The 12,975-nt window shown below is 49.6% G+C and overlaps 1 protein-coding gene across 1 annotated transcript; it reads right to left on the bottom strand.

Moving 5' to 3' along the window:
- Positions 1-242: 242 nt before the first annotated feature.
- Positions 243-12,959, bottom strand: PRPF4 (pre-mRNA splicing tri-snRNP complex factor PRPF4). The gene is made up of 14 exons (XM_084820887.1): positions 12,883-12,959; positions 10,745-10,922; positions 10,252-10,438; positions 10,054-10,141; positions 9,358-9,437; positions 9,027-9,120; positions 7,857-7,951; positions 7,198-7,256; positions 6,189-6,312; positions 4,464-4,553; positions 3,106-3,228; positions 1,702-1,809; positions 1,498-1,616; positions 243-862 (listed from the first exon to the last, which is right to left on the bottom strand). Exons 1-14 carry the CDS (start codon positions 12,904-12,906, stop codon positions 669-671), a joined length of 1,563 nt encoding a protein of 520 aa, XP_084677013.1. The 5' UTR covers positions 12,907-12,959; the 3' UTR covers positions 243-668.
- Positions 12,960-12,975: the final 16 nt, after the last annotated feature.

The following is a 12,975-nucleotide window of genomic DNA, read 5'->3' as shown; positions in this document are numbered from 1 at the left end:
GGTGAGCCATATCGTGCAGGGCTGCCCAAGGAATGTCTCCCACCTTCAAAGCGCCACAGGAAGTCAGCGGGGCGGGTGGTGGTGAGAACGGGGAATGCAGCGGCAAGAGTGTGGGCAAGGGGAGGGGGGAGCCCCCAGGCAAGTGGGCCCCCATTCCTCCACCACCTCGGAGACCGAATGAGCACTGCCTTGCTTTGCAGTGGCAGGGAAGACGTGTTAAACAGGCAACGGAGGCTTTGCAATTCAAGCAGCGGCCCCGCTTTAATGTTAAAAAATAAGAGAGAGTGAGAGAGAAAAGTCTCTGTCCAACAGAGAAGGGGCTCCGACCCCAGCAACGAGAGTGACCCATGGGGCAGCCCTCTCCTGGCATCCCAGGTATTCCCCAAGGGCGGTGTGGGATCGATACAAGCCAGGGAAGCCCAGCCTCTAGCTGTCGGGCAGGCTGCCAAGGTGGAGAACAGACCCGTCCAGGGGAGAAGGAAGGGGAGTACAAAAATAGACTCTTTAGGAAAGGGTCCTGACGAGGGCGGCACCTTCAAGCACTGACCCAGAACCACGGTGACTCCGCCAGCCACTGCCCCCAACGGAGCCCAGGCTGTCATGGCTGGGGTCTTCCTTTGCTATGGGAGCTTAGAGGGGACCATCCAGCAGCAGCAGCAACGCCCTGCCTACTCGGCCATCCACAGCTTGAAGGTCCGGTCGTAAGAGCACGTGGCAATCAGCTGCCCATCCAGGGAGATGTCCAAGCCCATGACTTTGCCCTCGTGCCCTGCCAGGGTTTTCAGGGGCGACCAGCCCGGGTGCGTCCAGACCTTGGCTGTGTTGTCGTAGGCGCCGGTGAGCAGGAAGTTGCCATGATTCGCTGGAGGGAGGGAGGGAGAACTGTGAGCATGGAGCTGGAGGAGCGCTTAGAATGCGGAAGAGCAGAATGGAGGCAAGCCAGCGGTCTGCCTAGAGCCTTCCAGATGTTTTGGTGTACAACCCCCCAATCCCTGACCGCTCCGGCTGGGCTGATGAGAGTCGCCTACTCCTGCACCAGTGTGTCTTTGGGCACAAGCGCTTAAGAAGTCTTGCCCCTGTTGTCACCGGCTGCTCCTCTTCTTCACCATGGCTCCCGCGTGCTTGCTTGGCGGGCAGGCAGAGAGCCAGGTGGCTGTGGCGTCTCCTGCTTCTCCCCCTCCCCACCTGCGTTGCCTGGGCCAGAGCGAGAGGCAGGGGTACAAGCAGGTTGCGATGGGGAAGAGGAGGACCAAGTCCAGGGGGCTTTTGCCAGAGGGCCCCTGCTGGGGTGTGGGCCCTCGGCATGTGCCCCACCATGCCGACCCTTGACACCTTGCCCTGGTGGCAAGTGAAAATTAGCGTGGCAGCCAGCAGGAGCGATCAGCGCCCCTTCTGCCTCAAATGGGGCAGGAATGTTTGCTGCTGGAGGGACTGGGGCCTTTCTAACCTCTTGCCCTCTGCTCCCGCAGCAAGACCCAGGCAACCGCAGAGACTTACGTTCAAACTTCACCCCTGTCACCAGGTTCTGATGGGCAGGGATGGTGTAGATGCACCTCCTCTGGCGGAGATCCCAGACTTTGCAGGTGTTGTCGCCGCTGCCAGTGGCAATGTGGTACCTGCAACGGGCGAGGACAGGAATCAAGTTTGGGGGTGCTGCTTGGGGTGGCCAGGGCACCCAGGGGGTGGCAAACTGGCTCTTACCCATTGGGGGAAAAATTGATGCCATAGATCTCCTTGAGATGCCCCTCCAAAAACATGATGCAGCGCCCTGTGCGCAGGTCCCACACGCGGCCAAACGCGTCGAGGCCGCTGAAAGAAAGGGGAACGTGTCAAGCGCGCGCGCCTTCCAATCTCCCACTGTGAACGAGAGGCACCTTCGCTTTAGGCCTTCCTCAACCTGGCCCCCCCCAGATGTGCTGAACTACAGCTCCCATCATTCCGAGCCAGCACGGCCAATGGTAGTGGTGTCACGGAGGCAGGGCTCACAGGGACGCAGTGCCAGGACTGTTTTATTAGCAGGGGCTCTGGTGTGACCTGCCACCCAACTCAGACTTAGGGATATATGGACTTTGTAAAACCCATTCCATCTGCATTTCGCAGATTGTCCGGTGCCTTTCGTTCCGTCGTCCACTCAGTGGTGGAAGTGGATTGTTTCCAATTTCCTGAATTTGTGCAAATTCGCACTCGTGCTGCACAGCCCACTCTGCGCCCTCAAAGGTAGTCTGCTGCCCACAGGTGCAGCGGACGATGTCCTGTCTCCAGTGTGGACTTCAGATCCAACTGATGGTCCAGGCGGCTGCACGAGGGCCTCTGTCTCATCCTTTGCCTCAGGCAGCAAGATGCTTTGGCCGGGCCCCATCAGCCCATTCGCAAGCAAGCAAAGCAGGAGATGCCTAGATTAGAACTTGCAGAGTAAAAGCGATGAAGAGGGAACTCTTAATTTTTACTCCTAATCCCAGCAACAGAAACAGCCAAAGGCTGTAATCCTGTGCATGTTTAGACAGAAAAAAGACCTAACCCCCCCAGCATTCCTCAGCCATCCTGGCCAGCTGGAGAATGCTGGGAGTTGTAGGACGTTTCTCTGCCTAAAGACGCATAGGATCGTGGCTTACATCTATTAAGAGACCCAAGAATTTGCACTGGAATTAAGGTTGCAGCCCTCAACACACTTAACTATGCCCTGTTGAATACAGTGGGACTTACTTTTGAGTAAACACATGCTGTAAATTTTGGTTAGGAATTTGGGTTGCCAACTTTTATTATTTATTATCATTATTTAATTTATTAATCGCCCATCTGGCTGGTCACCCTGTGGCAAAGGACTTATTTCTCTCTACACATGCACAGGACTGCTCCCTTAATGCGTGCGTGTTTTTTTTACCTTGTAGCATATATTCAGGAATATATCGTTCAAATATTAGAATCTCTATCTGGTTTTTGGGCTCCAGAAGGAAAAATGCAGCTGGGATCTTCCAGAGGCAAAAGCAGCCCGAGGTCTCCCTCTGCCGGAGTTTCAGGCCTGACAAGAGCGAGCACTGTGGCTGTGTGGGCCTCACTAGTGAACACCCTCTGGAACATACATCCCGAAGACACGTGCAGATTTACCCCGTGCTGGCAAGGGAGCCGTCAATGTGGAAGGCGATGTCGTAGACCCCTTTGCTGTGCCCCTCCTGGTGCAGAATCTCCTCCTGGGCCTCCAGGTCCCACAAGCGCCACGAGTGGTCATAGCTGCGGGTGGGGTGGTGGTGGGGAGGAGTGAAAGTGAAAACAAAGAGGTAGTTGCAGAGGTCTCCGCAGGTTTTCCCCCCACATGCAGATGATTAGGAGGCTGCCTTGGCTGTCTGTATCAGAGGTGCTCAACCACTTTCAGCCCGAGGGCCAAAATTCGGAGAAGATGCCAGGGGCCGCATTCCAGTGGTGAGTGGGGCAAAAGGCACTTTTTTCTGTCTTAACATGGCTGGTGGAGGCATGCTGGGAGATGGTAGGACTTTTTTCTGTCTTAACATGCATAGGACTGCACCTTAAGGGGCTTAGAAGAGCAGCCTGCTGTAAATCAGATGTATAGGATTGGGACACGAGATACCCCCGTCCAAATCCCTGCTCAGACAATCTCACTGGGTAGTGGCCAGCAAGCGAGCCATTCTGCAGAGAGTTGAGAGGCCAGCCATTTTTGGCAGCTCCCATTTTGGAGTGGTTTCTATTCCAGCTGGTTGTGATCATCAGATAAACAACGTCCAGTTGCATTAGAGCTCCATTGCATCTGGGCATTATAAGAACCTTGTAACATTAATTGGCGGCTGACATTTCCTCTTTCCTCCCCATGCCTTTTTGGGTCATGTATTTTTACGCTGTACGCCCGAGGGCAGCGATGGTCTTGCTTTTATTGATCTGTAAGCCACCATGAGAGCCTTCCTGGCTGAAGAGCAGGCTACAAATACTTTAAATAAATAAATGAATAAATAAACAGAGAAGCAGTCTTTGTCCCCAGCCTCCTCTCATTACCAGAGACATCCCACGACAACGTGGGTTTTGGGCACCTTTAAGCACTGAGCACTGGGAATGGGAACAGGCCACTGTGCAGTTTGTCAGCATTGGGAAAACGAACACCTCTTCTCAGAAGTGGGCTTTTTATTTCCACTCTTGACTTTCCTTTTCTCCCCCCTGCGTTGTGGAGGGAAAGGGGGAGACAAAACCTGGCTGCGCTAGCCTGCCTCCCCCGCCCTTTATTACAACTTCCTGTTTTGTGAAATAAGGCCGGGGAGGGGCCATTGCTCAGCAGGCAGAGCACCTGCTTTGCATGAAGAGTGTCCCAGTTCGATCCCCAGCTTCTCCAGGTAGGGTAAGGAAAGAATCCTGCTTGTAACCCTGGAGAGCCCTTGCTGCCAGTCAGTGTCGACAATACTGGGTGAGATGGACCCAGGGTATGATTCGGCGGAAGGCAGCTTGTTATGTAAACCCCTTACCAGGTGGTGCCCAGGAACCTGCCAGAGGGATGCCACGCCACCCGTGCCACTCTCACTGTGTGCCCCTCGATGTCGGCCACTGGCTCGTCGCTGAAAGAGACACAAAGATGCCCACTGAGGATCACCGAGAGGGCCTGCCATCCTCAGGAGACAGAAATAATGTTGCTGCGTGGCAAGCGCGGTAAAGTCTGATGGGGGACAATCTTTGCAAATGGTGAGAAGGCCAGCCCACCCTCTATCAGCAGCTTAAGGCGCAATCCTATGTATGTTTAGGCAGAAAAAAGTCCCACAATCCACAGCATACCCCAGCCAGCATGGCTGGCCGGGGCATGCTGGGAATTGCAGGCCTTTTTTCTGTCTAAGCATGCATAGGATTGTGCCCTTACTTGTTTTAGCTGATGAAATTTTATAGGGTTTGCTGCATTGTAAGCCTAAAATCTGTTTCCATCAACCTTCACAGGATAGGGTTAGAAGCAAAGGAGACAGCGCGGAGCCCAGCTGTGAAGGGGAGCTGAACCCCAACTCTACAGCTGGAGGGCAGCCACTGCCTTGTGGCCATCCGACAGCAAAAGAGGGAGAGCTGAAATTGGGACTCGTGGCGTAGAACCGAACAAACAGGCTGGATTAGGATCGAATTGCCATCACTGACGCTTCCGCCTGCAAGCAACAGTGTCAGACAGAAATAAATCATTTTTCCCAAAGGCCCAATTAAAACTGGAGCCTGATCTTTTTCTGTGTTTCCCTGGATTTCCACAGACAAAATCAGCTGTATGTCCCATGACGGGTGGCATGTGATCTGTTGAACAACTTGGCTTTCGCTCCTTTTGGTGCCACTCACAGGGTGCTCTGAGACGCAGCAAGGGGAGAGGTGCAGAAAGCCAGACCTGTCCAGGGAAAGCCAGATTTAAAACAAGAAGCGTGCATGCAGAAGAGGAGAACTGGAAACACCAGCTCGTGGGGGATGCAAGCAGTATCCCAAGCAAACTTGGGGCAATGTGCCCACAGACGCCTCTCTTGGCATCCACCAGGCTCCTTGCTCCTTCTGATTCTTATTGTATTTCTTTGGAATTTTAAAATTAATTATGTTTAAAATGGGAGGCTGGCATGCTGCAAATCGAAGGGTCATCTTTATTTTGGTTCACGAGAGTGGTTGTGGTTCTGGAACTCAGACCTGTTTTATAAATGGGCAAGCCCTCCTCTGTGGCAGCCATTTTGTGAGAGTGCGCACAACACACCCTCAAAATTCCAAATGTGCTCCCTGGTCTAAAAAAGGTTGAGGACTCCTGCTTTAGAAAAAAGGAACAGTTACACAGAACATAACAAGAGCTACTGGATAAATAGTTACAAAGAAAGGAAGAAAGGGTGGATGGAGGAAAGGAAGGAAGGGCAGATGGAGGAAAGGAAGGAAGGGCAGAAGAATGGAAGGACGGATGGATGCAAGGAAGGAAGGAAAAAAGAAAGGAAGGACGGACGGATGGAAGGACAGACAGATGAAAGGAGGGAAGAACGGAAGGAAGGACGGAAGAATGGAAGGAAGGATGAAAGGAAGGATGGATGGATGGAAGGAAAGATGGTTTACTGTCACGCACATCCCTTTGCAGGCCTGCACTAGTTCTACGGATCACATCACTTTGGATCTAATTCAAGAACCCCCCCCCCCCCCCATTGATTGGAGTGTATTTCCGGAAATGCCCAATGAGAAGGGGTGTCAAGGCCCAGATGTACCTTTCGAGACTCCAGAGCTTGACGGAGCCATCAGCTGCGCATGAGGCCAGATTCACATCCTTCTTGTCCTGGGAGACGGTTGCCTTGGGGTGGAAGACGACTGACCCGACGTTGGTATTGTGCCCTTGGGAAGAGAAGGAAAGAGACAGACAGCGAGTTAGAGGGCCAGGCAGTTCTAGCCTTGGTTCCTCTGGTCTGAGCCTGGCTCTTTTTTTATTGCTTCCAAGAGATCACTGCCTGATTGGAAACAGCTCCACATTCCAATATTTGGTTAAAAGGCGGTGCGCCTCTTCCGGCATGAACCTATCTGTACATGACGTTCATCACCCAAAGCCCCCCTCCATAGGCCTTCTCCAAGGGAGGCTCGGAAGGCAGCAATAAGGAAGAGGGCCTTCTCAGTGGCAGCCCCCCAATTATGGAACAGTCTCCCCAGCGAGGCCTGCCTGGTGCCAACATTGTTAACTTCTCAGCACCAGGTTAAGACCTTCCTCCACTCTCAGGCATTGGACAGCACATGATGAGGTTTTAATCAGGTCCTGGATTTTTCTTATTGTTGATCATTTAAAATTATTTAGATATATGTGTATCTGCTTCTGTGCTGTCTCTTTTTATGTTTGTATGTAAATGGTTTTTATACTATGTGTAATGTATTTTTAAGGGTTTTAATCTTTCTAAACTGCCCAGAGAGCTTTGGCTATTGGGCGGTATGGAAATGTAAAAAATGAAATGAATGTAACTGAAATGAAGCTGTTTCACCTCAGATCTGGGTTGCCAGCTGAACATTACTGCTACCAAGTGCCAAAAACAGTTTTGTATTTAACAACTTGTCCGGTTGCCTCTGGTCACCAGAAATTTCATGCAGGTCAGTAGGCAGGCTGGTGGAGGAGGAACGGATCGCTCCATAGCTTCCCATCACCATCTGGCCTTCCAACCACTCCAGTCCCCGGGAGGAAAGCAGAGAAAACCAGCCACTTCGAGTGTGGGGAAAGAGAAGGAGAAGACATGGTACCTCGCAAAGTGTGGATGAGACTGCAATCCGGCACTGACCATAGTTTGCAGAGGCCACTCCTATAGGCAGAAAGGAAGGAGGTTGCAAGGAAGGAAGATTGCCTGGCATTTTATTTTATTTATTTTCTTAGAAATAATTATTATTTTTTGCTTAACGAACAACATGCAAAGTGGGGTAATAATCAGAGATAAATATCAACTGTAACTAGATATCAACACGTACACAGACACAAAATTTGTGTAGGTGTGTAAATTTAGTTACTACATTTCTATTCCGCCCAACAGCCAAAGCTCTCTGCGCGGTGCACAAAAGTTAAAACCCCAAAACACATGATCAAATATAAAACCTTTAAAAAGCTTAAAACATAATAAAATCAAAGTAAAAGCCAGAATAAAAGCCTGCAAAATGCAAAGATCTAAAAACACAATAACACATTTTAAAACAACAACTGAAGGACAGCAAGAAGATCTTGAGTTTAAATCCAACAGAAAGTGTCAAAAAGGATAAACACAGCACAGCACCATCAGATTCAGGCCATTTCTAAAAACCTCACTGCAAATCCCTTCTGGCCCTTGTGAACAGCCCTTGGTGGCTCCCCTGCCCAAGATGAGAGAACTAATAGGTAGGGTGAGAGGGAACAAGGTAGAACAACAACTTACCAGCAGGCTGTAGCCAGGAGCTTGGAGTTGGGACTGAAGTGGCAGAAGGAGATGGGCCGGTCGTCCCCGATTTGGCTGCAGAAATTATTCAGAGACTGAAAGAAGAAGAAAAGAGTTGCCTGCCACCGGAGGAATTAACAGCTAACTGAAAGGAGATCGATCTGAAATTAACAAGGGAAGGAACAAAGCTGCTCCCCACCTCTGCCCCGAGTGGCTCAGGAAGTGCGGGAGCCTGGAACTTTCAACATATAGAATATTCCATCTAGTCCAGTGCTGTCTGCTCTAATTGGCAGCTGCGTTCCAAGTCTGAGGGAGACGAGAGGAGGAAGCGGGGCTGTTCCACCGGCCTTGCTGAAAGGCTACTCAGCTTTCTCCTCTTCCCTTCCCACCCCTTGTTCTTGCATGTTGTGCCTTCTCAGATTGTAAGCCTGCCGGCAGGGACTCTCCTCTTTAACCAATTGTTTGTAAGCTCCTCTGGGAAGACTTCTCCGGCTAAGACGTGGGATAAAACTTCTTTAAAGGTGCAAACCTTATCCTTAGGGAGGAGAAGGCTATCAATGGCTTCTAGTCCTGATGGCTATATGCTACCTCCAGAATCAGAGGAAGTGTGCCTGTGTACACCAGTTGCTGGGGAACATGGGTGGGAGGGTGCTGTTGCACTCATGCCCTGCTTGCAGGTTTCCTGTGGGCAGCTGCTTGGCCACTGTGTGAACAGGATGCTGGACTAGATGGACCCTTGTTCTGATCCAGCAGTGCTCTTCTTATGTTAATCCTAAGCATGTTTAGCCAGAAAAAGGTTCTATAACTCCCAGCATTCCCCAGCCATTTATACATGGCTGGCTGGCGAATGCTGGGAGTTGTAGGACTTTTTTCTGTCTAAATATACATAGGATTATGCCCTAATAAAATAAAGTCTCCAGCAGAGGTCTTTCCCAGCCCTGCTACTGAATATCCTTCCAAGTGGACATGCTGGGGATTGAGCCTGCAAACTACTGCGTGCAAAATGTGTGTTCTACCACTGAGCTACGACCCAGAGGGCAGGGGAGAGGAGGGGCAGACACACACATAAGTGCTCCACTTCTCCTGTGAGCTTACTGGAAGCTCCAGGTCTCGGGTTTGCAGCAGTCCTTTGCCAGGGACATTAGTCATGGCAGAGATAGTCTGACCTACCCGCAGAGATTTGTGAAGCTCTTGCTTCTGGGATGTCCGCGTGGCCTCGGGAACCTCCTTGAGCATCCGGGCTTCATCCAATCGCTTCACTGCCCTGCGGCAGGAAAAACAAACAGAGTAGGGTCTTTCCCACATCCAAAAAGTCTCCCCTACTCCCGCCTGCCCACATATGGCCTGCTAGTTTTCATGGTGACAATTCTTCTGACAGGTGCAATTTGCCTTTGAGGCAGGAATTTGAAGTCCTGACCTCCCAAACCGCACCTGTAGGGACAACAGATATACAGACCCTCACCTACATTGGCACCGACATCTCCTGTCACCCACCACTTACCGGGGGAGTGAGTAGTTGGCGATCCACAGTCTGGCAGTCTTCAAGGTATTTGGCCCTTCGTGGTACCAAGTTTGCTGATACTAAGAGAGATAAAACAGCATAAGTTTCTTTAAACGTGATGCTTTGTGGAATTCTTATAATTATTAAGGGCACAATCCTATGCATGTTTAGACAGAAAAAAGTCCTATAATTCCCAGCATGCCCCAGCCGGCATACCTGGCTGGAGGTATGCTGGGAATTGTAGGGTTTTTTTCTGTCTACACATGCATAGGATTGCGCCCTAAGTAACAGAAATAATACATTAAAAATTCCATTTATGAATTGCCCCATAGCTGAAGCTCTAAGGTCAACATAGACAATAAAAACAAATAGAACAAAACCAATGATAAAACACGTGATTTTTAAAAAAAGTTTTAAAAACAGCAACAATAATTTAAAATAATTTTAAAAGATGAGACAAACATGCAAGCAGATAAAACATGGGAAAAGACGATTTTAAAATGCAGCATTAAACATAAATTAAACAAAAGTAAAACCAGCAGCAGTTAAATATTTTGAAATAATTTTTTTTAAAGGCTTATATATTTGGCATGTTGGAGGTCAAGCAGAAGATGGCGTGAAGAGCCATGGAGTGCACCCAAACACTTCACCTGGACACTGGAAATCTGAGTGATGGGGGTTTCATAATGTGCTTACCTCCTCTTTGGATTTCTTGGATTTTTCGTCATCTTTCTTGGTTTTCTTCAAGGCATCTGTGCCAACCACTGAGAGAATATTACGTAGCCTGCAAAGAAATGTCACGGTTAAATTGCTTTTGTTTATAGGTCAGGCCAATGATCTATAAGACCACTGAGAGACAACAAGGCTGAGTCATATTCATTCCCTCTCTCCCACCTCTCCCTCCTTTCCGCAGGGCCTTCTCCGAAAAGTGTGATGGGCTCTCCGAGGGCTCGTAGGCAGGCCTTGACCTCAGAGTCATCTGTGGAAACATTGATTTGCCGGGCACGCTTCCGGCGCTCAAACTCTGCCAGTACCTCTGCTTGGCGTTCACTGATATGGTCTTCCAGGTCAAAAACATCACCTGACCACAGGAGAGAGCCAGGAAGTTAGATACAGTAACCCAGTCAATGCATCTCACCCCGATTAGACCCCTGAAGAATAAGGGGCCAGGATCAGCTTGATTCACCCAAGTAAGCTCCAAGCAGTGAGCACCCTTGGTCTGATCCAGTGTGACACTTATGTTCTTAACATTTGCTGAAGAGCGGCCTATAAGCATTGTAAACAAGCAAACTATCACCCAACATCGAACAATATCCTTTTTCCAACAGTGGAGGCAGCATCCTCCCACCCCACCCTTGCTTCCATCAGTTTGCTGCGAAATCCTTACCAGTGGTGATATTGATGTTGCCAGCCTCGATAGCTGCTTTGACGGCATCCCGGCCCAACATCCCAGACTCCCCCTTGAGGAGACGCTCGCGCTCCTTCTCCTCCAGACTTCCATAGAAAATCGGGCCCTTCTTGGCAGGAGGAGCATCTCCCTCATCTGAAGCCTTTGCCTTTGCCCCCTACAAGGAGGAGATGCAGAAGTTGATTTGTGAACCCCACCAGCCCACAACTGATCTCAGCTGATGCACAGGACACAGGAGAAAGGGGAGACCTCATCTCGGCTACAGTTTTTGCACTTGAGGAGAAGAATGAAAATCCACCCTCTTCCTTTGAACTAGAGATGCTAACAGTAATTCACCAGGTTTGATTTCCAATGTAGATGTTTTTGATTTAAGAATATTTATAAACTGCTCTTCATCCCTGCAGATACTGGGGCTCCATACCATCTGTGAGCTTGACCAAAACCAGTAATACTAAAAACTAAATTATCATATAATTCGCCTGGCGCCTACATTGTATTCCTTTCGGCGCCAGGTGAAGTCCTTTTTATTTTCCCAGGTATTTTAGCATTTTAGCTTTCTAAATTTTTATCTTTGCTGTTTTAAATCTGTATTTTAAACTCCTGCACTGCTGCTAGGTTTTATTGTGGTTGTATGTTATATTGTGGTTTTAATGTTCTATATATTTTAAATTGTTTTATTGTGTGTTGTTTGGTTTTAATTTTGTGAACCGCCCAGAGAGCTTTGGCTATAGGGCGGTATAGAAATGAAATAAATAAATAATGCAACACTTGAGAGGCAAATAAAACAACAAAACAGACTAACCAACAAACCAAGAAAATCCCTGGCAAGACTAAAAGGTTTTAACCTGGCGCTGAAAAGACTGCAATGTGGGCACCAGTAGTACCTCTACTAGGGGTGGGGAAGTCCGAAATTGGGGCACCACTGCAGGGAAGGTGCTCTTTCAGGTTGGTCTAGTGGAGCAGGGCAATTATCCCTAATCTTCTTTGTACCCAATCCTACCTAATTCTGTCCTCCTCAGTCAACTGTCACCACCAGCAGTGTCTACACAGGGAGGCATGGGAGGGAGATGAGCAGTAGTGGGGGGCAGTGGATTTTCGGTAGGGCCCCAGTTCAGATTAAACATACAGGATGGGATAGTGGTGCATCTAGGTTATTTCAGAACTTGGATTTAGGGTGCAATCCTATGCATATTTAGACAGAAAGAAGTCCTGCAACTCCCAGCATGCCCCAGCCAGCATGACTGCCCAGAGCACGCTGGGAATTGTAGGGCTTTTTCTGCCTAAACATGCATAGGGTGGCACCCTTAATGGTCTTACGGGGCCCCTTCATACAGCCATGTGTAATACTTCAGTTGGGAAGCACAAACTAACATCTCTCTTCTCCCTGCACCCCACCTGCATTCTATGCTCTACAATTGCTTCTACATTCCTGATAGGTTAGAGCAAAACAAAACTGTTTGTCAAGTCTGATGAAAAATAAATCCTCTTGAGCTTGCACAATTCCGTATTTTAGGGTACAATTCTATGCATGTTTAGACAGAAAAACAAGTCCCACCATGCCCCAACCAACAATGGCTGGCTGGGGCATGCTGGGAGTTGTAGTTTTTCTTTCCTGCCTAAACATGCATAGGATTGCGCCCCGAAACAATAAGAAAACAAATGCACAGAAACAGAAATAAAACATGGGCAAGTTCAGCAGAGATAAAAGAAAATGACTGATACAGGGCTAACAAACTTAGGGCACAATCCGATGGATGTTTAAATAGAAAGCAAAATCCTGCAACTCCAATTGTTTACATGTTTTCTGTGTGAACATCCCCAGGATCGCACCCCGAATCACGGTTTCATCTATCTACGATTGTAATTCGCCTTGAATGCCATTTTTCTGGGTAGAAAGTGGGGTAAAAATCCAGCAATTAAATAAGTAGCGCTGGGCTGCAACTCCCATCCTGGCCATGCTGCCTGGGGATGATGGGAGTTGTGGCCCAACACGTCTCGCGGGCGCCAGGTGGGGAAGGCTGGTCCAGATCTTCCACGCCCCCTCCGTATCTAGACCCCCGAGCTCAGCTTGAGCCCGAGCAGCCAGGCCTGGCCCAGCCTCCCACCCCCGGCCTCACCGCAGGGCCCCGCGACGAAGCCATGGCGCTCCCGCGACCCTTCTCCTCCTCAGCCCGGAGAAAAGCAGCCCCTCAACGGGCGCCTCGCAAGCA

The sequence above is a fragment of the Heloderma suspectum genome, chromosome 14 (genome assembly GCF_057233095.1).
Source record: "Heloderma suspectum isolate Gila_16-S chromosome 14, 16-S_ref, whole genome shotgun sequence".
Lineage (NCBI taxonomy): Eukaryota > Metazoa > Chordata > Lepidosauria > Squamata > Helodermatidae > Heloderma > Heloderma suspectum.
This window is presented reverse-complemented; position numbering and strand designations above follow the sequence as displayed.

Coding starts and splice junctions, on each gene's coding strand:
- PRPF4 (XM_084820887.1), bottom strand. CDS start 12,906: ATGGCTTCGTCGCGGGGCCCTGCG. Junction 3,229..4,463: donor AGGTTCCTGGGCACCACCTG/GTAAGGGGTTTA, acceptor CCCCACCCGCAG/CTATGACCACTCGTGGCGCT. Junction 1,617..1,701: donor ATCAATTTTTCCCCCAATGG/GTAAGAGCCAGT, acceptor CGCCCGTTGCAG/GTACCACATTGCCACTGGCA.